The 27,401-nt window shown below is 42.6% G+C and overlaps 1 protein-coding gene across 3 annotated transcripts in view; it reads right to left on the bottom strand.

Moving 5' to 3' along the window:
• Positions 1 to 7,842: 7,842 nt before the first annotated feature.
• The window catches only part of elavl4 (ELAV like neuron-specific RNA binding protein 4), a 73,127-nt gene continuing 53,568 nt past the window's right edge, over positions 7,843 to 27,401 (bottom strand). For 2 of the 3 annotated variants that reach the window (XM_061240581.1, XM_061240582.1), the window contains exons 5-8: positions 26,341 to 26,494; positions 18,955 to 19,180; positions 15,119 to 15,157; positions 7,843 to 11,783 (exon numbers count right to left, since the gene is read on the bottom strand). In XM_061240581.1, the coding sequence (XP_061096565.1) occupies positions 11,456 to 11,783; positions 15,119 to 15,157; positions 18,955 to 19,180; positions 26,341 to 26,494 (747 nt within the window). In that variant the 3' untranslated portion in view covers positions 7,843 to 11,455. The remainder of the gene's footprint in view (positions 11,784 to 15,118; positions 15,158 to 18,954; positions 19,181 to 26,340; positions 26,495 to 27,401) is intronic. The other variant, XM_061240583.1, reaches the window with a different exon arrangement.

Raw genomic sequence — 27,401 nt, 5'->3', positions numbered from 1 at the left:
CGGGGGGCTTCTCCCAAAAAAGTCTGCCTCCAGTAGTCACCTCCTGGACCCCAGCGCTAGCCTGGCCTCCCTGGGACCAGGAGCCCCTGCTCTGCACTCTGAATCAGCCCCTGCTGATGAATGTGGCAGCGCTGCAGGTCCAGGTGATACATCTTATCAGAGGGAATGCAACTTGCTTGATTACATTTGCAAGGCATGAGCGCACAGAAGGTCATTGAATCAGATATAAGTTCAATATTACATTAAATTAGCAGACACTTATACAGATAAAAACGTTCACATGCGACACATCCAGAGAGCTGGATATTTACCAAGGCAATTCAGATTTAAGTACAGGGTCCGATGGTGCAGTGCCCCTGACGTGCTACAAGTACAAACCCAGTTCCCTAGCCATTATGCTACGCTGCCTCCCCCACAAGCATCAAAATCACACATGGTGTTTTCTTTACAGCACTTCACCGTACATTCTCATAATGCTAAAATAATAATATGAGAAACCATGAACATCAAGCTGATACTGTATGGAAGGGGAGTCATACTAAAATCCTGGCAGCCTGTGCTGTCTACTGGTTTTGGTGTATTTCAGCATTTTACTGATTCATTGAAGTCATTGATTGGCTAAAGAGAGAGCCTGCACTCATAGATTTCAGAGCTTACATTGGGTTGCTAATGGAAAGGAACCCACAAAAACTTGCAGACACTGCACTACCTCCAGAACACCCTGGGATATGCCAAGACATACAGTATTGAAATCTAATAAATATAAGACTGCAGCTACATTAAATCTAAAAAGGAGTACTGTAGCTACTGTAGCTGGATTACATGCATGTCTGGAGCAGTGCTACTATACCACTCCGTGTTTGCAAATGAAGGGCATGCAAGAGACAAAATAAAATAGTCTAAAACTATAAACCACATCGTCTGAACTGTTAAAACTGGGGCTCCAGCACCCGGCCCTCCCTCCCGTTTCCCCTCAGAGTTCTGTTCCAGCAGCATCCACTTACTGCTGCCACTGCATGATTCTACACTGTGTTGTCAGATGGGTCAAGATTTAAACTTATTCCTGTGTCATGCGTTCAATTTGATTATAATTGACCTGCTTTCTGAGAGCGGATGGTTTTTTTGCGCGGTAATAACTGCTGATTGTAAATACTTCATCTGGAGAGCCGTTCATATCCATTAATACTTCACCCTGTCTTAGCCGTGAGAGGGCTCGAAGCTCGGCCAGACTGATCACCGGCAGCTGTGCTGGCAGAAGTGGGCTTTTGACACGGGTGGCCAGTAACACCTCACAACACTCACACTCTTTTCATCTTTACAAGTGCATAATTCATAGCCCAGTCTGGATTATTAAAATATCCTCTAGCTCAATCAACACCCACAGATCTTATTGAATGCTCTGAGGGAGAGGTTTTCACTTTAATGAGCCAGAGCCCTGGGATTTAACTACCCACCAAACCCGATCAAAAATGGCCGACAATAAAAAAAAGGCTCTGTGATTAATGAACTATAACTATGGCAGTACTAAGGAAATTCAGGCAGATGATGGGGTCAGCTTTATGTGGTTAATTAGACCTTGAGGTGAAGTTGAGGTGAGATGGTTAGGACCTTAAAGGGAAGTGAAGCATTCAGGACAGACAGTGGTGACAGTGGGGAGGAAGGGAGGGCTGTCTTCCTGCCTGCCCCCAGCTGGCCTGAATAAGTGTGTGTGTGTGTGGTCCGTAACTTTCACAACCTTCTCACCTCAGACCCAGGCCTAGATCAAATCAACACAGGGATCTACCTGCTGCTTGCAAATTTCTAACTCATTGTTGATGATAGCCCCCGCTTTGGTTTGAACCAGGAGCCCTTTTGTGTCAAGAAACTGGCATCACTACCTATTTTGCAATTATTTGTTAGCTGGGAGGTCAAAGGCGTGATTTTATCCTCACCTCGGTTTGATGCTTAGATTGTATCAGCTCCAGGAGCCTGGGAACAACTACTGAAAATTTAGTAGACTCAGTCAATATTTTAAAAGGACACCCCTGTACTATACCTCAGCATTTAACAGGTATGAACAAAAGGTGAACAGGAACGATGACCTTAGACAGAAGGCTATAAAGGTGTAAAACCTAACCTGAATACAATACAGTTCAACAGGAGATGGGCTGACCTCCAGCCATCCTGTTAGCAGGATTGAAACCAGGTCATTTACTGTACAGTACCAGGACTGTTTCACCAACTTTAAGAATTTACAATGTGTGAATCGACTCAGCTATATTACACACATGCTGTGTATTGGGTGTCTTTTCTTCATCTTTATAAGAAATGTATTTCAGTTTATAGACGCTTTAACCTCGCTTCGCGAACCTTGCTTCATAGCTTTTGTCTTTACGCTAAAGATATAGTCATATAGTGCTGTATATGCTAATCATAATATCCCCTGGAATGAACATAAAGTGTGTGTGTGTGTGTGCACGTGTATGTGCTTGTACTGTAGTTAGATCCAAAGGTCTGGAACAACAAGTGTCCAATGCACATATCTAAAGAACTGTAAGTGTGAATGAGGGGAATGGATTATTGTATTTGTGTCTGTTGTCTCTGTTCTCGTCCTGGCATGTGGTGGCCTGCTGTTGGAATGCAGAGTGAGGACTCAGGGGCCTTTGGAATGAGATCACTGGCTCCGGTATATTCCGCTACTCGTGACAGATGGTGGGATGCCGACGGTGCTTAGCTGCAATATTCCAGAAAGTCCTGGGGAATCTGAAAGCAATCATCAACCAGAGTCATGCTTTGAATTGTGGAAGGATTGATGAGAGACGAGGAATAGCTGGGGAAGGAAATAAAATGGCACTTTTTCTTAAAAACTGTATATTTTCTATTTTGTAATTGTCACCTCTTCCCCTTGCATGTAGTGTCTTCCTTCAGTTTGTATGGATGCACAACACCGTGTGTGTCCTCCAAGGCAAACACAGCCATATTGCTGCCTCCTTTCATTCTGCTGTCCAGCAGCTGAGCTGTACATTTGCTGCTCTGAGGGACTATGGCAGTTGTGCTGCCACATTCATAGAGACATAGATAGGTCACAGGTACCCGATCAACCAGGTTTCTACCATATCCGCCATATCTCACATCAGCTGTGGTGAAGAGGGAGGGAACAATTATTTAGCAAATTATTATTCGGTGGGTTGAGAGAGCCAGGAAGGGAATTTAGCCAGGACACCAGGGAACCCCCTACCCTTTGTAATGACTGTCATGGGATCGCTAATGACCACAGCGAGTCTGGATGTTTAGTGTCCAGACTCGAGTTTCCCATCCAAGTACACCCACACCTGCTTAGCTCTAGCCATTCAGCAGGAGATGGGTGCAGGGTGGTGTAGTTGCATGTATAGGCATTCACACATGTACGGCTTTTCTACCAACACGAATACATTTTTTAAATTTAAATCACTTGATGTTAAACCATCAACTAAAATGAAGTGATGGGATATCACAATGTGTCAATATCGTAAGGTGGGGTGAATGTGTTAGTTTACTGATACTGATATATACTGTACCAACAGCTGGGAATAGGCAGAAATCATGTTGAGGGCCTGAATGAGGGCCTGGAGTTGAGGGCCAAGCAGTGCAAAGCCACTCCGTCTGTTTCTGTGTAAACAGGCAGCGCCAGGCGCCCGTCTCTCCTGCCAGCCTCCTCGAGGAAAAACAGGCTCTGCCAAGCAGTCCTGCCACCCCCATGTCTCAGTCCTCAACCCCCCTCCCACCCCCAGGCAAGCTGTGGGCTAGTGATGGCTGCTTCTGTGTGAGTGTCTACTGTAAGTGCAATGCAGGGTGTGGTAGGCCGGCCTGCCATATGGTGGGTACAGGAGAGACAACACTGGAGCTACACAACATCATCATGGTAGTTTCAATCCTAGTCTCTGACATCATGTTACAGTAAGACGATAATTATATATTGTGTGGCTGCTGGGGGGCTCATTCCGATAAGGCACAACTCTGTAGAGTAATGCGATGGCATCACCAATGGTATGGGTCAGTCAGGACTCTGTGGACTATATGTCTCATTTGAAAGGTCCTCCTCTGACTCCACTCTATGCAAGCTTCGCTGTACTCTCTGGTGTGAAAAGCAGACTGGTGACACCATGTGTTTCTGAGGAAAACCACAGATACCTACACTCTCCCAAATTGGCAGTGGGGGTTGTGCATGAATGCGGATGCAATAGGACGTCCCAAATTAGTGTGGAAATTGGCCCCATGTTGGGTGCCAAATTCCTGAAGAAAAAAAAAAGAAAGTCAGTGTTTGGTTAGTAATGTATTTGGGTACTGTAGAGCAGTCTTACCTAGGTCTGAAAAAGAGGAAGGATATTCAGAAATAAATTTATAGTGATTATGAAAACCATGTAAAATGTGGTAAATTGTAATTGTCAGTGATTATTTTCCTTACCAGCGCTTGCAAGTGCTAGCAAAGATGAGAAAGGAGTGCCTCTTCAAGAGCCAAAAAAAGTGTTTGGGAAAAGGGCTGTCATGTTCGGTGAGAAATGTTGAGAAATGTCTTCAGAGATGAGAAGCATCTGAATGGACATGCTGTGGTACCCTTTTTCATCACTGTCCTACCTCAACAATGGACTCTCAAAGAATGGTTGAGAAAACAGATTTGCTCAGATGTGCTGCTTTGGCTCACTTGGAGACAAGTCACTGTCCTTTGAAATGTTTTGCTCACACTGTTTTTGGCCCACTCAGGACAGCTGGCTGAGGGGGACTTCAGAGCTGTGGAATGGGGTGACTCATGTTTTCATATTCCTGCCTTGATGGAGTTCTTGGCTCATTAGGCCACTAACAACCGGAAAAGCAGGATTCACTTAAACGCCTTCCTTCATCTGTAATGTTCTCATCTGCCCTCTTTTTAACTTAAGAGAGCACTGTTGGCAAATGCGGTGAAAACCAATCTGTGCTTTGTGGAGAAATATTGGAAACTGTTTATAATTTCCTCAGGTCTCGTGTTGAAGAAGCACAGAGGAAACTATGTTTCACACTTTATTCTCCAGGTTGTTCACAACATCAATAAAGTAAATGCCATATCAAAATAATACACTAATGCAGATGCAGGGGGCACCAACGTCTCACAAGTATGTTTCCATTTTACTCTTAGTTATAGAATGTTTTCTTTGTATGGCTGAACAGAGAAACCCTTCATTGTTTTGACAAACACAGTTTTCCTGTTGACATTTTTCATCTGCCTAACTTTAAAAGTAATGTTTTGACAGAATTAATCAATTAGATAATTATCAAGCAAGACTAACAGTGATTCATTAATTACTCATATTAATGTCTTCTGAGTTCTTCTAATGCCCTGAGTTAACATTAACAATGAGGCTCCTTTCCTAAGAAAGTGTATTATCACAATGCTAATTAAAAGGCTTTTAAATTGGAGGCTTGCTGCACAATATAAAAAGAAATGTGCTGGGATATTCCCAGACATCAAGAGCCATGCTTAGAACTACCTGGAAATGTTTTAGTTATTTATTATTATACACATTTTGGGATTTCATAATAGCAATAACCTTTGTTAAAACCAGAAGCACATCACGTAATTCAATGTAGTTCAACATTCAATATGTTCAGTGCGTAGCTGCCAAAACATTACTTCATAGGTTGGGACACCCTTTTTTCGCCATTGTTAAACTTACAATCCAATCAACATCCATGTGGGTTCTGTATAGGTACCATTGGATAAGCCCCTAATCACCTAATCCAATTAGTGGTTAATTGTGACCCTCATTGGAGACACATGGAGAGGACGTAAACATGGACAGAAAGTCAAACAGATAAAAGATTTCCAAGACTTTGCTGTTGATACATGCCTGGGTCCGAGTTTATGCTCAAAAGGCTTTGTGCATCTATTGGCACATTCGTTTTCAGTTTTGCATGGAGGAGAATATACTATGATTTGAACAGAAGTGCCGCTGTACATGTCTCACCTGAAAGTGGCATTGCAATGTGCAGCCTGTATCATGAAGCAGGATTACAGAGTTAGCTTAATAACTGAGTAAACCCCAGAAAAATTCCTGGTTTTACTCAGTGCAGTTATTTTGCTTACTCAGTAATACTATTTGATCTATGGCTCTATGGACCCTGATCTATGGATGCATTTCTACTCAAACCCAAAGACGATAGCCATATAGACAAGTCACTGCTATTATTACTGCTGGACACCTTTCCACTACTGCACAAATTCTTTGAGACTGTTTGGATTTTTGATCGCAATCAAGTCTGCAGATAACTGGAAAAAACTACATATTATCTGCGCAAAAAAAATATCATAACAATGGCACTGCTGGAGTTCTATGACGATGTTGAGACAATATTCCCATGATATGTTTAGACCCATCATCATCATGCAATGACAAAGTATATTGCTAAAAAATGACCATAATTAAACTAAATCACAAAGTTTAAATGTAACATTTTTTATAAATGTTCATGCTTTATTACCTTACCCTGCTTCAAACCATTTAATTATTATGAAAATCGTTTTACTTGTAATTTTTGTGCACTTGATCGTAATTGCACAATTATGTGTGCAGGTCACTTCCCATAGATTAAAAAACATTGCTGTTGAACAACGCTATAAAAATTTACTGCCACCTGCATGTGGTTCTACTCACCACACCGAATGCAGCACGACACTGTGAGAACACTGCTTTTGATCATTAAGTGGCATTTGATTATCAACTGTCGATCACTGAGGTGTAATGTGACAACAATCTCACATGTGACCAAAGAAGGCTCTACTAACCTCGTTTGGAGGAATGACTGAACTTCAGGCGAGAAGACTGCTTTGGAAACATGGTAACCCTACTTATGATTGTTTTTGAGGAGTAGACCACACATTTACTTTTACTGTCTAAGCCATTTAAGTTTTTGTGTGAAACATTTGAGTATTTGAGTCTGGATTTATGATGGAATTAGCTGACCAAGAACTTTTGAAAACATTGAGGAGCAACAACATGATTAACAAATCTAACAATTCCAAAATGTGCTTTCCGGAATTACCTAACATAGATTACATTGCTACAACATAATTTAAAATTAAATTGTTAATAGATATTATATACAGTTTAATATTTTAAATTTTGACACATACTACTCTTGTGTCTACTACTCTAAAGTTCGAAATATTGACTTTTCAGTTCAATCTGTGAGGCTGCCGAATGTGGGCTCTTTCACATCCCATCAGCACAACCTTCAGGTTCACTTTCAGGCCAGGAAATTCCAGTAGAATTCAAATTAATTTCCAATTACATTTTATAATTTAATGCACTCACTGAATTTCACATCGCATTTACAGTTGCATTCAGTTTCCTAAACGTTCACCTGCAGCAGACGCTCAACAAGCTCAACAAGTTGTGCATTTGTTTTCAGCATCTTTGTGCTACAATGTCACCTATTTACTGCAGTAGGCCTTGATGAATCTGTTAATTCTGTAGAGAATGAGACAACTGACGCATAGCACATATGTCACTTCTGCTTGTGATAATCTTTGAGCAGTTTATTTCCAATTTAGCCTATTATCTTGGCATCTATACAGTGAATTCGAGAACACCACATTGAAGAAATCCATAGAACAGTCCGAAGGCTATCCTTCTGCAGTGGTCTCGATCACAATCTGGTGCAATTATATAACTGTCACAGGATTTACACTTGGCTCAAAATGAATACCAACGGTATTCATTTAGAATCAAATACTCAAATAGAACTAGGTGTGAAAGTGGCATTATTTTCACAATGTGCTGCTGTAATGGAAGGTACCCAGCTTTATTTTAAGGCATGTACAGTAACTAGTGCACACAATGAGAAATGACACAATCTCAACATTTTTATTGTCCCAACATTCAAAAGTACAAATAATTCAAACACAACAGTTTTATGAAAAAAAAAAAAAAACATTTACAGCAAGTTTTTTTATTTTGTTTCCAGTTTCAGAAATGACCTAAACTAGCAAGGATAACATGAAGTCATTCATCGCAGTAATTTGATTAATAATAATAATAAGAATAATAAGAAGAATAATAGTAATAATAGTAACAATAATAATCATAGTAATTAATAAGTAAGTAATAACATAAGTAGGAGAGACCAGTTTGGTCCAGTGAACTTTTTTTTTTTTTTCTATTTAGATAGTTTATAGATTTTCAGATAGTAAACAAACACATTTCAGGAGAAAATGAAAAATGACAAGAGCCTTGTTCCTCACTTGACCTTCCCTCCCACACTACTGGCTTTTGATTTCCTTTTGGCAGGCTGCCACTATAAGGCGCTACAGGGGATGGTGTGAGCCATAGGGGCTGGGCCGAGACTGCATCAACACAGCCCAATATTTCATACACCCCTATAGACACACACACATACACACGCTCTCTCTCTCTCTCTCTCTCACACACACACACACAAACACGCGCACACACGCGCACGCACACAGAGGGTCTAGACAGAAAACCCAGTCATCTCGAAATTTGGAAAGAAACAAGAGATTCACACACTCATCAAAATGGATACGCTGCTGGGGGGCGTTACATGATTGAAGATGCCAGCCCCACTGAAGGATGCGGGGCCCTGAAGCTGCTCTGCACTCAGATCAGCGAGAGGATGTACGACACGTGTTGCTACTTAGTTGAAATTTGGGAAATCTGTATATTTAGTGGCTAATATATTCATTTACACTAGAATCCAATTCACAACTCCAGGGTCTGTTCTCTGCATAGACTGCATAGTGAACAACCCTCAAATAGTTCCAGTACATTCTTCTTTAAAAAAACGCTAATTGGTATTTGCTTGGTGGCATTTTTTATTTATTTCTCAGATGGTACGTATTCAGAGAATTCCTCCTGGTAATTAGCAACGATTTCTCAAAGAAGACTCGTGATAATCAACATAATAAATTGAATCTCAACTGTGTTAACCGGTGGGGCCAATGAAATACATAATCAGCTCTCTTAAGAGACAAAACATTTACTTTTTAAAAATGATGCTGTAGTGCCTTAAATGCAGGATGTGGTAAAATTCAGTTTCACTGGGAAACTATGAAAACTATGCTTAAGACCCACATTTTGCATAAAGTTTGAGCTCAAAGCAACAGTAGTGTGTGGTGGGAGGGCATGGAGAGGCCTTTGAAATACACAAACTTATCACAGGTTATATTGAACCAGAACAACTGTTATAACATTCTATTAAGACTAAACTTTATTGAAAAAGATTTAAAGATTTTGTTTAACAAGACAAGAAAAAAGCAATAGCAAATTTAACTATCAACTAGGTTATGCATAGCGAGTAACTGTTTCTAGTAATTAGGGAAGAGCGTCACCAACCCTCGTATTTTTTTGTTTTCCTCTTTTTAATTTTTTATATTGTCATTTTGATATATTGGTACAAAGCACAAACGTACTAAAAGTTTTCAGTGCACTGGACTAATGGAAGAGCCTCTCCCCTAGTCATTTTGTTCCCTTTTGCTCAGAAACATCCCCCTCCCAATACCAGAATCACGCAAAAACACGGACAACATAACAAATAAATAAATAAATAATCCAGATAAATAAATAATTTAATTAATGAAACAATCAATCAATAAATAAATACAATTATTTTATAAGCTTTTGTTCGGTTTCTTTTGCCGCGGCGGTAAACTAAAAATAAATCCAAAAAACGTTTTTCCACAAGCGACATGACAACATATTAAACAGGATTCCTCACGAGTTTTCTAAGTAACTGAACCATCACTTTATAAAGTTGTCATATGAAAAAGACAAGCTTAAACAAAAAACAGTGACAACTCATATAGATATAGATATTGTAAAACAAAAAGTAGACTATATATTATTTTGTACACAACAAATAAAGACACAGTTGTACCTTTTTAAATAGCTCCTTTGAGGAAACAAATACCTAGACTAACAAAACTAGCTAATTATTATTGAATTCTGACAAAACGCTTCACACTCAGCAATTAACCTAAAAGTCAGCAAGCCAAAGAAAACTCGTTAAGTGATTCTTACAAGGCCCAAATTCAGTCATCTGGCTATTTTCAGAGACAAATAGTCAAACCAGATGGGGGCCGACAATAAAAAATTAACCAAGAAACAGCAGCTCAATTCAATGCCAACATCGAAGATTTTTTCTAAACAACACATAGAACAACAAACTTGGATATTTAAGATATGTGAGTCATGTTATATAGCACCTACCGCTGATCGCTAAAGGAAGTTGGTTTTGAATGTCATTTCATAAGTTAAAGCAAAATAAATCAATAAATAATGTATGTTTTCTAAATGGATAAATTGATGTTTATTACTGATATCCCATAGACTGATGATGGAAAGAAAACGAGCGGACAATGCATCTCCTTGCTTTGGGCTCTGGACTGTGAGGACATTTGGGCCGATAATGACCCCTCTCCCTTCCCCTTGGGCAACGTTGTTGAATAATTACGTGCTATGAAAAGATACGAAGATCACCTGCCTTCATTTGCATCCCTTGATAAAACTTTCCATCTACAAAACGATCTCTGATCCAGTTCTCCAAAAAACAAACAACCTTTGATCCTAAAAAGTACCACGGCAGAACGAACAAGACAAGATGGCACCCCCCCCTAAATTAGCCAGTCAAAATATTTTTCTCTTTTTTTCAAATCCAGATTCTTGTAAAAATTCTTCAATAATTATTATTTTAATTATTATTTATAAAAATAGATTTTCTTCTCTTTATTTTTTCTTTTTTCTAAACGCATTTTCAAGCAAAGAGATTTTCTCTTTGGCAACAGTGTTTTTAAATCACTTAACGTGTCATCAGGAAAGCTAACCCATCCCTTCCCTCTCCCCTTCTCCCAATCCCCAGTGAGGAAAGACGTGTTTCGTTTGCAATACAAAACAAAAAGTGTTAGAAATTTTTTTCTGCATCAGAGAAAAAGGTGTTATCCCTTCTACTTTAAATGGGGGTTTAATATAAACTGGAAAATGAATGAATGGTCACCTATTTTAAAAAGAGCCCCCTCCCAACACTTCCCAGGGAGGCATTATTCTAAACGACAGTGGATCCGGATTAAAAAGAAATAAATCCTAAAACAAGAACAGAAAAATATATAATTTAGAATTTAAGAAACGACAGTCTCTTCTTGAAATAAGGGGGACTGGTTTTGCTACTGTTTACAGAGAAGAGAAAACAAAACAACAACAACAGTAACTAAAAGATACACAACAGAAACCCTGTAATGTTACAGGGTTTCCAAATCATAACTATTTTCTCTTTTTTCATTTTGTAATACTTAGGCAACATTGGCTTATAGGTCCAAAGTTATAATATAAGCCATTTTCAGTCCTGTTTGTTTTTTTTGTCGGTTGTTTTCCTGTATGGATTTGCTGTTTTGGGTGACTGTCGGGTGGTGGTTGGTAGTGAAAGGGGGTTTTTAAGGTGGGGGTAAGGGTGTTCAGGACTTGTGGGTCTTGTTGGTTTTGAAGGAGACTTGCAAGACGCGGTCGCCCAGCCGGTACCCGTTCAGGCTCGCGATGGCCATGGCCGCCTCGTCGTAGTTCGTCATGGTTACGAAGCCGAAGCCCTTGCACTTGTTGGTGTTGAAGTCGCGGATGACCTTGACGTTGTTGACCGCTCCGAAGGGGCCGAACAGCTGCCACAGCACGCTTTCGTCTGAGTCTGGGGACAGGTTGTACACGAAGATGCACCAGCCAGTGCCGGTGTGGCCGGGGATGTTCATGCCCACCAGACTGGTCATGCTGTCGATGGTGATGGGGGAGAACCTACGCCAGGAGAAAGAGTGAGGGAACAGGAAGGAGGAGAGGAGAGAAAAGGAGAAAAGGAGGGAAAGAGAGGGAGATCCCAGTTAAAGGTAAGCCAAACCGATGATGAAGCAGCTGTGAGAACTTTGACAGCATTACACAGGCTGGGGTTCCACTCACTGACTTTGCAAGCGGTAAGCAGGGGTACAGGTTGTATGACTATACAGGTGGTGGACTGCCACCTTACTGCATGCTTGCAGCCCGCAAGCTAAACATGACAGCCATTTTATATCAGTGTTGACTAACACTATCTTGTGATACAATAGTGTTTTATCGTTCATATAATATTTTCAGAATAAATAGTTGCATGAGGGAATTATTCATATTACAACCCAAATGTTGCAAAAGATGATATGCGAGACATTGGTAAAACAAAAATAATACCAACAACAATGTGATGATGTACTTTCAATAGCTTCACATGGAGACCCTAGGTGTTTTTTTTTTCAACAATATAAAAAATAAGAGAAATATGTCATAGTGCTAAAAGCATTCTTATTACTAAACGAATGCAATTTTCTTTCTCACCAAAAAACGATTCCTCATGGCATTAGTTATGATTTAGGTCATTCATACTGGAAGCAGAAGTTGTACTGTAAGATTAAGACCTAGGGTTGTTTGTGCATGCTATACATTCTGTGAATGTGATTTGATTGAAGCTCTAGTCTGAATACTGACTGGTAGAGAACGGCAGGTTTTCACATTATAGAGCCATATTGAGTGAAAGACTGCTGCTGCTGACTGCAGGGGACTTGTTATAAAATGCCATCGGCACATGGAAAGCAAGTGCAAAGATTTTCTTTCTGGTTTAATTGTATTTATTGGGAAGTAAATTACAGGAACTTGCCGAATTAAAACATTTAAAATTCATCCGAGATTTAGCTTGCACCAAATAAATCTCTTTTTATTATTCTTATAATCTTTTCTCTTTTTCTTTTTTTTCTATGATATGTAAGATTTGAATGCTCAGTTGACTCCACTTAATTGCCTTTCCGCTTAAAGGAAATTTCCACTTTAAATAAAAGGTAAATTGCATAAAATGTTCATTTCTTATGCCACCTCTGTGGGAATGACTATAGGCATTATTAGTTATCCTGTTAAATGAGATTTCCGCTTTGCTGAAGATATCGCTGCAGAACCCATTCCCTCTCACAGAGGCTAAATGGAAAGTGCACTTGAGAGTTCCGCAGTGTGAGGAACTGCGGATTACACCCACTCCTACAATCATCCCTTCTACAGCATCTGACACTGATCAATAGTGCACACACCAGAGGGCCAGCCAATTCCCTGGTGCTTGTCACGCCTACGATTATTCCACACTCCTCATCTGTACTTTCTCCAACTTCATTGAGCTTCGCTGTCTTGACAGAAATGGGGACAACACAGGCAAAGCTGCACCCCCCACTTGATTGCTTGTCATTTGTGTCTTTTCCCCGCAAAGAATTTCCCATTTCTTTTCTGTGAAATTTGCATTATTTCCCCTTTCATGTGATTGCTTTTTGTCCGGTTCTGGCAAGTGTGTAATTCCCTAACATGTTCAATGGTGCTCAGATTTTTCGAGGTAACAAAGAAGAGCGTTTCAGTGGGGTTTAATAAGACCACATTAGGCCTGGCTTTGGCACAATGTGAGGGAAAGTGACTGAACTTACAGATAATGTCTGAGGTGTCTAACAGGCCAGGACCGTGCAGTCTGTTTCTCCTCCGCAGAGAATAGAGAGGCGAAGAGTTGCATAGCAACAAGCAAGCTGACCTACAGCTGTCCCCCTCCCCCACCCCCAGCTCCCACCTCCACCTAGCGATGCTCACTTCTTCAGTTCTTCAGCAGGCTGACTGGAAACTTGCTTTGTTCATTAATTATGTTCAACTACGTGCGCTGAAAGCAAGAAGCCTTTTAACTGTAGGCTGGCTTATGTGCTTGCAATATTTGAGTCCTGAACAGTTTTACAGCAGATATCAATGAATACATAATCTCTCTTTCTCTCCCTACTTTCTCTCCCTCTCTCTCATATATATGTGCATATTAGAGACAGAGAGAGGCATGTCACTGCCATGTCCAATAATGAAAGCAGTATTGGTGTAAGGTTAATTTTAATATATTTTCATGTTTCTCTCCAAATTTGAAATGTGCTCGGTTTGATTATTTCCATTTCTGATCAAGTGAAATTTCTTACAATACAAAATGAATTGCTGCAAAAGCCTTGTAGACTGGACTGGACAAATGAGCATTCGAGACAGTGAGGGAGAGCTATGTGTGTATAACCCATCCCAGTACAGTATCACAGCATTATAGAGCAAGAACTGCTGTTCAACACTGTTCAATTCAGCCAATGAATTGTTCTTTTTAAGAAGCAAAATTCATTCAGTTTGTTTAAAAAATGTCATGTTCATGTTCATGCATTTCAACCTTGTTGGATATTATCCAATTTTTTTTGGGAAAAAGAAGCTCACAAGGAACAAAATCAGTAAAATAATATCATACGCTGTAGTGATTGTCTGAAAACAGCATTTTCACCCAGTACACTATATGACATCAACAACAGAACAAAAAAAACATGAGCAAAACCAAGTGACCAGAGGCTCCTCTGCCTGCAGTGAAACGCAACATTTCCTGCAGGGATCCAGGTGTCTGAAGCCGCACCCCCTGACCAGTGACCCTGGGGCCCACCTCTAACCCTCTCATCTGAAAACGTACCAAAGAAAAAATACAAAGCTATGTCTGCCGAAATTTACCATTGACCGTTCTCACCCAAAGCAAGCTCTACACTGTGACTGAGGGGTCGCCAGAATAATAAACAATCAATCAATGAGAGCACACAGATTCACTGCTGTGATGCAGTGGTCTTAAACTGTATTTATTAACGTTAAACTACAACTACGACTACGTAGAGCAGTACAGAAGAGTAATGACCATGAAGCAGTGTTACCAAGAGTGTGACAGTAGGGTTAGGCTTAGAGCACCTGAATCCAGTGGAAAACAAGGCCTAAAAACAAGAGATATGCACAACAAAACAAACATATACACAAAATCCAAAACCAGTCAAATTCAAATAAATCCAGCAATCATCAAACAACGCAAATTCAACGTTAAAAAACGTTTTTTTTCTCCTGCTCGATTGGTGGTTGGTGGTATCAAATGAAACAAAAGTGAAACAAAACCACAACAACAAAAAAATTTAAACGAATCAAGGAAAAACCTTGAACTGAATCCAATGCAGGTGACTTTCAAAAATAAATAAAAGAGGATAGAAATAATTTTGTCAACATGGACATCTGGCATTCGGTGAAGTTTTAATTACCTCTTTACGCCATAGGCCATATTAAGCAAATTGTCCAGCCTGTAAAGAGAAGGAGGGTTCTGGGGTTAATGCCAGGCAGATGGTCGACTCACTCAATGGAACTAATGCTACATCCCTGCCTCATTCAAGGAAGAAACACATCCAGAAATGGCCCATTACACTGAGGAGCCCCAGCAGACAGGCTGAAAGTCATTCACACAGCAACAAAGCAGCAGTCCGGCACAGAGGAGGAACCAGAGCTCACTCTGCTGCCTGCAGACCCTGTCCCAGCTGCCTTCTGTTCTAGCATGGAGGAGCATCTGTATGATCCAGGGATTTTACAGTTATTTTATCTTCTCATGCTTTCTACAGTATGTATACACATGGTGCAGTGGTAACCTTTACCGTTTTCTTTTCAAGATCTACTGTTCACCAGCCCACGTGAACAATTACTGAAGATCAAACTGTTAGGTAAATTGTGTTTATTACCAAATGTTTCATAAAATCCCTGATTCTGATACATAAACAAAAAAATCTTATTACATTTTACACATAACACTCCAATTGACCCTGTGTTGTGAAAGCTTTTGGTTACAGGCCTTCTGTAAATTGTATATGATCTCAAAAAAAAGAAAACTTCAAGCTGGCAAAAATGAGAAGTAAACAGATTTGCTCTCCATACAGGGTTCTGTCAGTGTAATGGTTTTGTACTTGTTGGAAATGAATAGAATGGGTGCTTCAAGTTGAGAAAATGGCCTACCAGTTGGCAATGCTTTGAGACAAGGGGAAATCAAAACACAACTCCAGCACTGCAGTAACAGAGTGTAATTTAAGCATGCATATTTTATTGGCCAGGAGATCTCTAAGTCACAATGCATTTCGCATATAAATTTGTGACATTTAAAAAGAAGTGATATATAAAAAATGAAAGTCCATATATACAGTATGTGGCTTTCTCCAGCCTCAATTGTATATGCTCATATTTATGATGGCACTTTAGACCTGGAGTGTCCAATCGTATCCAAAAAGGGCTGATGTGAGTGCATGTTTCAGCTGCAGAATCAGGTGCCATCTCGCTGGGCTGAAACAAAACCTGCACCATTACTGGCCCTTTTCGGATAGCACCGGATACCCCGGATTTAAACAAAATGAAATAAAATGAAAAGATAAAAGAGTATCATTTTTTTCTGTCTTGCTGGACGGCACAGCATTTTGTTTAAGTCTGAACTAGAGGTCTGCATCCTGACCTGAACCTGACTGCTGAAGGTATGCTGTGATCTGGCCGGGTATCAGGCCTATTTTTAGCTCTGTAACATCGGGGCAGATCAGGTACGGGCCTGCTGCCAACACAGAACTGTACAAATAGTAGCGTAGCGCCACTACTGCTAGCTGGTAGCAACAACTGACAGCAATGGGTCCAGTTTCTGTAGTGTATCAAAGTAAAACAGCAGGATTTGATAGCACAGGAGTGATATGTTTAACATAATGCACAACAGAAGGAAAAACAGTACTAAAGCTATCTATAAGCTAGCCTGTTCTGATCGTTATTAACATTAAAACATAAATTATTCCTCTATTTTACAAACATCCTTAAAGCAAACACATACTAAAAGGAAGAGGATAGGCCTATTGCTCCAGTTCATTTCTTAGCAGAGGTGCAAGCTACAAACCTCATGTTAAACACACAAGTAAGGAAAAACATGTTTTAAAATAAGTGTGAAAGCTGAAATATGGCTGTTTTAATTAGCTAGTTGAGAATGAAGGAACACTACAAAAACCAGAAGTTTTGCTTTGTGCCATTGTTGTCGATCATTGTTAAGAGCTGACAGAAGTGTTGCTATCGCTATCCCCTTTTCCACAATCGCAAGCAGCTTTCCTGCGGGAAACAGCGCATTATTTTCGATCGAGCTGTCTGGTTTTGTTGGCTTGTTATTTCTGCGATTGGGCTCCATGGGGTTCAGGCTTGAAATTTGGCTAGAGCTTGTGGGGCTAGTTTGGGTCGGGCTGAAAAGGCATCAGGCTTAGGCGTTCTTGGGCCTCGTTTCTAGGCCGATGCAGACCTCTAGTCTGTACTATTAACAGCAGTAGCCCAGCGGGCCCGGGTAGGCACTCAACCACACAAATCAGACTCTGTTTGGATCCGCTCTGCTTGGCTCCTCAATGACTTCCATTTCTCACAGGCTCTGTGCTGTCTCACGTCTTATTAATTCCTCTAAGGACGGGGCAATGCTGAGGATTTAAAGCCCCCGCCTCCCCCCCCAAAAAAATACCCCCAAATAACAACCGAGAAACCCAGTCTGCACTGCAGGCCAACAGTTGGCAGAGTCTGTGAACTTGACAAAAAGAAAACAAAGGAAAACAAGACGAAAACAAAACAAAAAAATGGCGACTCATTAAGGTGGCAATCAGCCCATTATCTGGGCAGGGACTGCACAATCTGCTGGGTGGGTGAATGAGTAAATTGGAGTGAGGGCGCAGAGGATCTGCTGAAGGCCACTCTGCAGGAGACATCTGCTGATCTGCTGAAACCGAGCGGGCTGAGGCCCGGCCTCTTCACACAGGCTCTCCAGGCCCCGCCGCACAATGCGGCCCTTTGTGTGGCTCTCTAATGCATGCAGATGGGAGACTTCCCTTATCAACCCCGCTTTTTTCTATGTCTGTTCCATTACTTTACGTCCCGGCACAAAAATAATAATGCTAATTTGCTTACGCTGTACATTAGAAGTGCACTGTTAAATGGAATGCATGCTGTTTTTTTGCATTGCCAGTGGGAAGGGCTTTAAGTTGTACATTATACACCTACAGGCAACGGACATTATGTACTTGGGCATGTACCGTAAATACAATGGTGACCAGCTAGCCTGCATTGTCCACCTTGGAAGCTTTGTTTACAATATTTATTTATCCTGCGGTTCATAGTAATGAAGGCAATTTTCCCTTCTTTGAGACAGTTTTCCTGCCGTGTTTGAAAATGCACCATGTACATTTTTGTTGAAGCAATATTCTGCAATGTCCTGTGTCTGTTTTCAGTGCAGATAAGCTGTTCCCATCGATAACGCCTGCTCTCTGTAATTCTTTTGCTGTTTCTGTGTGGTTAGACATATTTTGATGCATGTACGTTTTACACACACGTATCGGGTTCTTGTGAGTTCCCATGGCTCAAGCAGATCATTTATCCACACGGGTAAATTTTTTCATATATTGTCATTAAAATATAAAACATTTCATTATTGCACCTTTTGATCTGTAGCCTTATTAAGGGTCCAATGAAAAACAGCAGATCAGGTAAGAGTACTGTCCAATTCTGGAGTTGATGCTACAGTAAGTGCACTCAAACCCATACGAAAGAATGGAATGACTTAACTGCTATCGCTTATGGATTATACTGTAGATGACATGCAGGTATACAGTATGGTACAGTATAGAGGTATAGCCGGTGAAATTTCAGAGGTGTGGATGGAATGAGCACATGGCAGGCGGATGACATGTTACTCCACAGAGCTCCAGTGAACATATTGTGCGTGACAGAACCCCACTGTCTCTTATGAACAGCTCCTCTCTTACACTCCTGGAGCTGGGGGAAAAACCCAAGCTTTTTTCACATCGTCCTGTTTTTTTCAATGCACTCGGGACTTTTGACTTCCCTTGCGGCCTAAATGGTGAAAGTTATTTTTCTGAAACACATGAAAATTGCACACTCAGCATTACATGGGACTAACCGTTGTTGTTTTTTTAAAACATTTTTTGACCCTTTTCCAATATTTTGGAAGTTCTCCACATTATCACCAGTACAAAAAGGCAGTTGCTGATGAAACGTACGGCCCATGTCTCCACAGCGCTTTCCCCCAGGGCATTACCTGAACCTCTGGGCCTGGTGGTGCAGTGGGCCAGGGTATCGGCGGTTGGGGGACTGGTAGAGCTGGGATAGGAGGGCCTGGCTGGTCTTCTGGCTGGGGTTGTTGGCGAACTTGACGGTGATGGGCTCAGCAGCGCCGGAGGGCTTCTGTCCGTTCAGGCCCTTGATGGCCTCCTCCGCCTCTATCCTCTTATCAAAGCGGATGAACCCCACGCCTCGGGAACCACCTGAGGGGCCAGCACACCAGAAACAGGAGGGAGACACCTTTACTTCACCTGCATACGGTATGTACACACAACGCACCTGGCTGCATAGGGTACGTTCACACAACGCACCTGGCTGCATGCGGTACGTACACACAACGCACCTGGCTGCATAGGGTACGTACACAAACCCCCCTTGCTGCATATGGTACGTACACACAACGCACCTGGCTGCATGCGGTACATACACACAACACGCAGGGCTGACTGCACGCTATCCTGCAGAAGAACTGTACACGTACACTTCAGTTTGTGTAGAACGGAAAGGGCACATCTGCCGAGTCTGGAATATTACTGCCGTTCAAAGTTGATTATCACAAACTAAGTTCGATTCTAATAGTATGTTCTCATAAAAATAATGTGCTTATGGTTGTTACATAATAGCATTTAATGACGTTCTCGATCTTCCTATGTGATTTCTGTAATTCTTCCCTTAATTTTATGAAATGAAATGGAGAAAAATGAGGAAGAATTTAATCACAGAACATAGTGTCGAAAGAAATTAAAAGCGCAATAAAGGACTATCATAAGTACCTAATGTGTTTAGCTATTGTAATACAAGGAAAGAAAATCTGAGGGAAGAACAGAAAGCACTGCTGTCTGTTAAACAGAAACCAAGTGTTAAGTGTTATTGTGCATAAGCAGGGCTCAGCTGTTCCCCTGGTCCTGCAAAACAGTCGAGGACCCCCACGTCTCTGGCCTGGGCCACAGCAGTAACGATCGCTAAGGGCAACATCTCTTCCGCACGTCACACCCACCCCCCCCTTCCCCGCGCTTTGTCACGTGGCATTAGGATCGACATTCAAGTAATTTCCGAGTGACTGTTTCTAACCGCCACCTGAAAAGTAACATTTAAAATCAGGACTGCCCAGGAGGTCTTTTGTTGGTCTGCATAAATGCGAGAGGCTGGCTTTTAATGAGCCTGCTCCACTGGCCCTGGGGAGCCGCATTAGATGACAGCACGCAGGGAGAGTTATTTGCATAACACTGCGTGCGGAATGGCAGCTCCACGAGCACGGAGAAGCATTTCTTATTGTCATTTCGCTCTCCTCTCACCACGCCGCTTTCGCTTATTGATGTCTTATCTTCGGCTGTCTTATTGTCTATTTAAATCAGCCTCTTTTGATACGTGCTGCTCTGAGCAAACATTTGAGCGCAATCTTTTCAGCGCAGAGCACTTCGGCTCACCCAAACACTGCTGCGGTTCAGCCTACAGCGTGTGCCACTTCCACAGTTACTCGTCTGTTCCCGTCTCCCCTCCTGCACCTGTAGTTTTTAATTACGTGGGTTTGACCGTGCTGTAGGCACACGGTGCTGCACAGGGGTTTGCGGGTGTCGCTGGTGGTTTGCAGCAGCAGTTTCGGGGGTGAAAGTCGGGTCAGTAAGGAAGCCGTGGAAAGTGGAGCAGATTTAGGGAGCACATTTCCTCCATCTTTCACACCGTAATGAGGGGAGCCCTGATGCTCAGGGGTGCATAGAAACATACATAACAAAACAAAGCATATGAGGGCTATGATCTTTTTAACTCTGTAGGATATATTTTAAATTACCCTTCTGCTATAAAATTCAGCTAGTTTTGCTGGGTATGAGCTGCACAACCAGCATGGCCACGCTGGTCATAAACCTGGTCTAGCTGGATATGAGCTGGTCAAACCATGTGAAGCTGGGAGCTGGTCAGAACTGGTCAACCAGCTACCGGCTGTTTCAAAACATTGGTCGGCAGGGTATAGCACAGTGCCTCAGTACTTGGGGAATTTATGCTCACAATGTACATGTAATACATTATGCTTTGATATGACACAATTCTCAAGAGGCCCTCTCCTGAGGTGGAGCCACCCATCTATGTGAAGAGGGGACTGCCTCCAATTACTCCCCATTGTGTAACCCATCTTCAAAAGGCACCACAGAGAAGCACTGATCTAGGACCAGCATTCCCTTGTCTGTATCCAAGTTTTATCCATTAAAACTCTATTCTGCTAAATAGGCAAGACTGATCCTAGACCAGCACTCCTGCTCTGAGATGCTTTATAACGACAGGCCCTGACACCCATGTTAGAAGCATTACTACCCTAGATGTGAATTTCAGTAACCCAATTATATGTACTGTAGATGTCAGCGCTGGGAAGTGGGTCTAATGGCTAGAGTGTGAGAGGGGCAGCCATTCGCGCTAAAAGAAGAAGAAGAACATTAGGACCATGACTAAGAAGGCTGCTGCAATCTCTTGTTATTTTCCAGTGATGTGCTGACAACTCTCATCTCTGAAAGGGGAGCTCATTCGGCGAATTGCCTATCTGTCAACGGCTCTTTGTCGCGCTCAACGGAAACGCCGGAGAACGGCAGAGCCGAAGCCGCGAGTCCCCGTGGCGGTAGTGGAAATCTAAATGCCACCTCTAATGTGGACTGTGGTATTTATATTTTCACAAGCTTTTCCAAGTTAACATAATGGGCTTCCAGCTGCTTTCTCCTAACTGCAAAACAAAACAAAGAAAATATCCCAGCACACTAGAAGACCCTGGCAGCTTTGGCTGGGTTCGGCACTTATCGCGACCAGCCAGCGTAGCATTAGGCCACTGCGTAGCCCGCTAAAGGCACTTTCCCATACTGTAATCACTCATAGCTTATGTAACTCTACCTGTACTTATCTCAGCCCACCACACGTGTACAGTGAGAAGGGCTAGTTTATTAATAATCTGGGGGAACGAGCGAAGACAGCAGTGAGGAGCTGATGGTGCCCTGACAAAGCTTACCGCCCGCCCACCGCACAGCTCCTCAACACTTAAAGACAAAATGAAAACAGTCCTCTGGGAAATCTGGTAAGATCTGAAAGCCCGAGCTGTTAATGAAAGCCTTCTCTCCGCCCGCTCAAACGCGAGCACTCCTGCGAAAATTCCTCATTTTCATTCGTTTATGTGACTCCGCTAACACCGTAGAGCATTTATTAAACCTGCACAATAACTACATTACCAAAACAACTCCCGCGTTCGCCTTCCCCCAGCCAGCGTACAGGAGAAGTGCCCTTGTTTTATATAACTGGGTTTGTGCTGATGCAGATGGTCTTTGAGAAGTCGTGGGAGAGGAGTCTTTGAAGAAGCGAAGTGCAATAAGGGACGTTTCGTAAAAGTGCAGCAAAAACCATCTGTCTGCTTATTTGGGTTTATTGAGGTCGAGGTGACAAAGTCAATGTAATCTCTGTTGTGTTGTGATGTCGGTTATAGAAGGATGCTGTTGTCATGAGAGAAAGTATGGGGTATATTTCACCTTCAATAGCAAGGAGGGTTGACACCAGCAATAGAACGCATAAACCATTTGCATGTCAGCATTATAGGACATAAAAAGGAATGGAAACATATTCAAATCCGAGATAATGAAACTGTTGTATTTGGTTTATTTATTTCCACAAAGGAACTCTCAGCAGGGAGATAGTAAATTGTGTCATGTTTTTCTATGTGTGACTGTGTGTGCACATGCAAGCACATGGGTGATTGTCAGATGGCAGATATGTATGCATGTTTGTTTTCTGAACACCCCAATCATCTATGCTTCTACTATATGACATACATGCATGCATGTACATGCGTGTACATGCGTGTTGTGTTTTACCTCTCATGTCACTCCATTACTATCACACGACACATGCTTGTGTAATTTGTGTGCTTTAACTCACTCTGTACGGGTATGGGATCACATGTTTGAGCTGTGTGTGTGTCTGTGTGTGTGTGTGTGTGTGTGCATGTGCGTGTGTGTGTGTGTGTGTGTGTGTGCATGTGTGTGTGTGGGTTTGTGCTTGTGCTTCCTCTCTCTCTCTACGACTATGAGAGCGCATGTTTGTGCTGGGTGTGTGTGTGTGTGTGTGTGCATGTGTGTGTGTGTGTGGGGGTTTGTGCTTGTGCTTCCCCTCTCTCTCTGTACGACTATGAGAGCGCATGTTTGTGCTGTGTATGTGTATGCGTGTGCCTGTGTGTGTGTGCCTGTGTGTGCGTGTGTGTTTGTGTGTATGTGTGCGTGTGCATGTGTGTTCAGGCTGTCTCTCCACACGAGTGTGTAATGTGTGTGCTTTAACTCTCTCTCTGTACGGGTATGGCAGTGCCTGTGTGTGTGTATGTGTGCGTGTGCATGTGTGTTCAGGCTGTCTCTCCACACGAGTGTGTAATGTGTGTGCTTTAACTCCCTCTCTGTACGGGTATGGCAGTGCATGTTTGTGCAGTGTGTGTAAGTGCTCTAAAAGAGAGCGTTGCAGGGACAGCCCAGGGGAACAGAAGCGAAGCCGTCATTTTTCACTTAAGAAAAGCAGCATGTAAAAGGCAGTTCTGTGGATCAGTTGTATTTGCTCCCATTGATGAGAGGCGTATTGACTGCTCTGTGCAGGACCCTGCAGAGCTGCTCTGAATATTTTACCATTGATCAAAGCCTAACAGATATTATATTTTCATTCTCACTGATGTTAGTTTAAACTGGCTGTTTCTATTGAACCTCATGATCTGAAATTGTTCCCCAAAGGTTACAGACACTGATCTAATATAGAAATGGAGTTCTTTGGTATTTGCTCATGTCCACCAATTGAAGGGGCACAGGGATATGCACGATTTGAACCGATCAATGGGAAGGGAGAACGCTGTAAAATGCCGATCGGTGACCAATCTCCTCCGTTGTTGCCCACGAAATGCATTCGCCGTACATCAGAAAGCATTGAGAAATAAATTACGGCTGCTAGTCACTGGGGCTCCAGGAAAGCAAACCCAAAACAATGTAATGCCTTATGTCAGGTGAAAATGATTATTCAATCAACATAATTATTTTCTGTGACAGGAAATGTGCTCGGGGTGAGCTGGCCTTTGAAATAATCTGGATAATCTGTAATTACACTAAATCAGGATTCATACAGCTGCAACAATGATATGCTAAATGTGAACCATATTATTTCTAAAGAATTGAGGGTAATTACCAAAAGAAAATAAAAAAGAAATGCATGCCCTTAGCCCTATCAAATTCGACGAAAATGACAGTTTGTATGTTTTCTTTCCAACGTGGTCCTAAAGCAACATCAGTCTTGAAGCAAGATAATGGCTCAATCCACTCCCATAGATGCCGGATATCATACAGTACTAGCTGGCTGTTTAAATTCAAGGTCCTCTAATATCTAGCTGTGCATTCCCAGAAGAAACGGTATGCCATTGAGACGTGCTACGGGAGTGCAGCACCTTGTCTTAAATTTTTATTAACAGATCTAGTCATTTCAGGCCATCGGAAATAGCCAGCTCCTTCACTGTGAAGGACAAAGGCAACCCTTTGATACTAAAAAGTGTGTGTGTGTGTGTGTGTGTGTGTGAGCCTTTGTCTGTGTGTGTGAGTGTGTGTGTGAGAGCCTTTGTCTGTGTGTGTGTGTGTGTGAGAGCCTTTGTCTGTGTGTGTGTGTGTGTGTGAGGGGTTTCTGCTCTTCTCTGTCTCCCCTGCTCTCTCCCTCTTTCTCTCACTTCCTCCCTCTCCCAGCAAATCGCTTGAGAGTTTTAATTTTCGGTCCATTTCTCTTTATTGCAGCATGAACTGAAAAGATCTGCCAACACTGAGCTCTCTGGGTCCTCTAAAATCCTCCTTGTTTCTTAATCACCGGCAACTAAAATTTAATTAGTCATTAAAATTCCTCCAGCGGATCCCCCTGCCTCCAGGGAGGAGTTTCCGGGCTGGGCAGGGGCTGAATGTGTCAGAGGGAGGGGTGGGCGAGGAGGAGCACACAAGCGCACAAGAGCTTTCCCTAAAGCTAAGCTACGCTATGACGTCCTCACACTGCCCCGCAGTCAAAGAGCCAGCCCTGCCCGCGCTCCACATCTGAGGGCAACGCGAATCACAGCCGACCGACCCGAGAAAAGCCCGATTCCTCTGAAACACAGCCGTGAAGATGTTCGACATCTAAAAAGGGTGCTACGGCTTGTGATATCCTGAATTATTGAAACGTTTTTGGACATACTGTTCCACAGAAAGCACCAGCAAATTCATTCTTTGACCATTTAGGCAAGACGGGGATTTATTTATTCATGAAAGTGGTCTGAGACGAGCTCACAGTACAGGAGTGTAACGCTGTTATGGTGGATATGTTCCCCTGGCCGTCACCCTTTGTTTCTCCCAACGTGCTCTGCACCACGTGGAGGCGAAAAACACACGACGTCCTTGAAGCTGCATTCTTTTCGCCTTCTAGGAGGACCTCTTAGAAGGAATTATTTCATCTGCATAAGCGAGTGAATGTGGGTCTACGCTGGCGTGAGGAGTTCTGTTCTGTTTCTGCTTCATCGGTGCGTGTTAAACATTACACTGGAGCCTGCCACAGGGGGAGAAGCCCTCTGAAATGGATCTAAGCGTAGTACGATGGGATTCACCATGCACAATGCTCCCAATGCAGCGCTGCACGTCCTGTGTGTGCGCCTGCTTTGTATGTGTTTAGTGTGCCGCTGTGTGTGTGTGTGGGTGTATACAGTACTCTTGTGAGAAAGATTATGATTATGACTGTGTGTCTATATGAGAATATTTGTATGAGTGTATACACTCAGTGAGCAGTATTAGGTATTTATTAGACTTATTTTTTAGTGTTTTTGTGTGTGTTTGCATGCTTGTGTGTGTGTGTTTTTGTGTATCCGTGTGAAGGTGTGTGTGTGTGCATCCGTGTGCATGCGTGCGTATGTGTATCTGGGTGCATCCATGTGTGTGCATGTGTGTGTGTGTATCTGTGTACATGCGTGTGTGTGTGCATGTATGTGTGTGTGTGTGCATGTTTACTTATGTGCATGCGTGTGTGTGTGTATGTGTGTGTATCCGTGTGCCTGTGTGTGTGTGCGTATCCATGTGTGTGCATGTGTGTGTGTGTAGAGTGTGTGTATCTGTGTGTGTGTGTGTATCCGTGTGCCTGTGTGTGTGTGTGTGTGCATGTGTGTGTGTGTACGAGTGTGTGTATCTGTGTGTGTGCGTGTGTGTATCCGTGTGCCTGTGTGTGTGTGCATGTGTGTGTGTGTACGAGTGTGTGCATCTGTGTGTGTGTGTGTGTGTGTGTGTATCCGTGTGCCTGTGTGTGTGTGTGTGTGTGTGTGTGTGTGTGTGTGTGTGTGTGTGTTAAAAATGAAAAGCAGCCCCATGGATACCTGTGACCTGGTCCACCAGGATGCGGGAGGTGATGATGCGGCCGTACTGGGAGAACAGCTGCTCCAGCTCCTTCTGCGTCATGGTCTTGGGCAGGCCGCTCACGTACAGGTTAGCGTCTCTGATGGAGGCCGAGCTGGGCCGCGCGTACGACACCTGCACAGGGCAGAGACGGGAATCAATCGTCAGCCTTATCCCAACTATTTTTCAAGCACAACTATTTCTCTGAGTTTGTTTTCAGCTGTTCATCCCACCAGTCAGCACATTTTATGAAGTCTGACACTGATGGCAAAATGCTTTTGCCTTCTGTTTTTGCATGTAATTACTGTGCGCTGCATTTTGGCCGAAGCAGACTTCAAGCAATCAAGATGCAAAAATATACGATTGTGTAATAAGGTGGGTGTACTTGTGGATGTCACTGGATGTCAGATTGTGCATGTGTGTGCATGTTTGTGCTTGCATGTGTGTGTGATATTGTGTGTGTGGATGTACATACAGTATGTATGTGTGTGTGTGTACACGTGGATGTCACTGGTTGTGTGTTTGTGCATGTGTGTGCGTGAGCATGTGTGTGTGTGTGTGTGTGTGTGGATTTACATGCAGTATGTATGTGTGTGTATATGCTTGCGTGTATGCATGTGTGTGTACATGGTTGTGTGAGTGCATTCTTGTGTGTGCATGCATGTGTGTGCTTACGTGTGTGCTTACGTGTGTGTGTGGATGTAAACACAGTATGTATGCATGTGTGTGTACATGCTTGTGTGTGTGCGTGCTTGCGTGTATGTGTGTGTACATGCTTGTGTGTGTGCATGCTTGCGTGTATGTGTGTGTACATGCTTGTGTGTGTGCATGCTTGCGTGTATGTGTGTGTACATGCTTGTGTGTGTGCATGCTTGCGTGTGTGCGTGTGTACATGCATGTGTGTGTGCGTGCTTGCGTGTGTGGGTGTATACATGCTTGCGTGTGTGCATGCTTGCATGTGTGCGTGTGTACGTGCCTGTGTGTGTACATGCTTGCGTGTGTGTGTGCTTGCGTGTGTGCGTGCCTGTGTAAATGTGAGAGT

Source organism: Conger conger, chromosome 4, assembly GCF_963514075.1.
Source record: "Conger conger chromosome 4, fConCon1.1, whole genome shotgun sequence".
Taxonomy (NCBI): Eukaryota; Metazoa; Chordata; class Actinopteri; order Anguilliformes; family Congridae; genus Conger; species Conger conger.
Note: the sequence above shows the minus strand (reverse complement) of the source record. Positions and strands in the feature narration are given on the sequence as shown.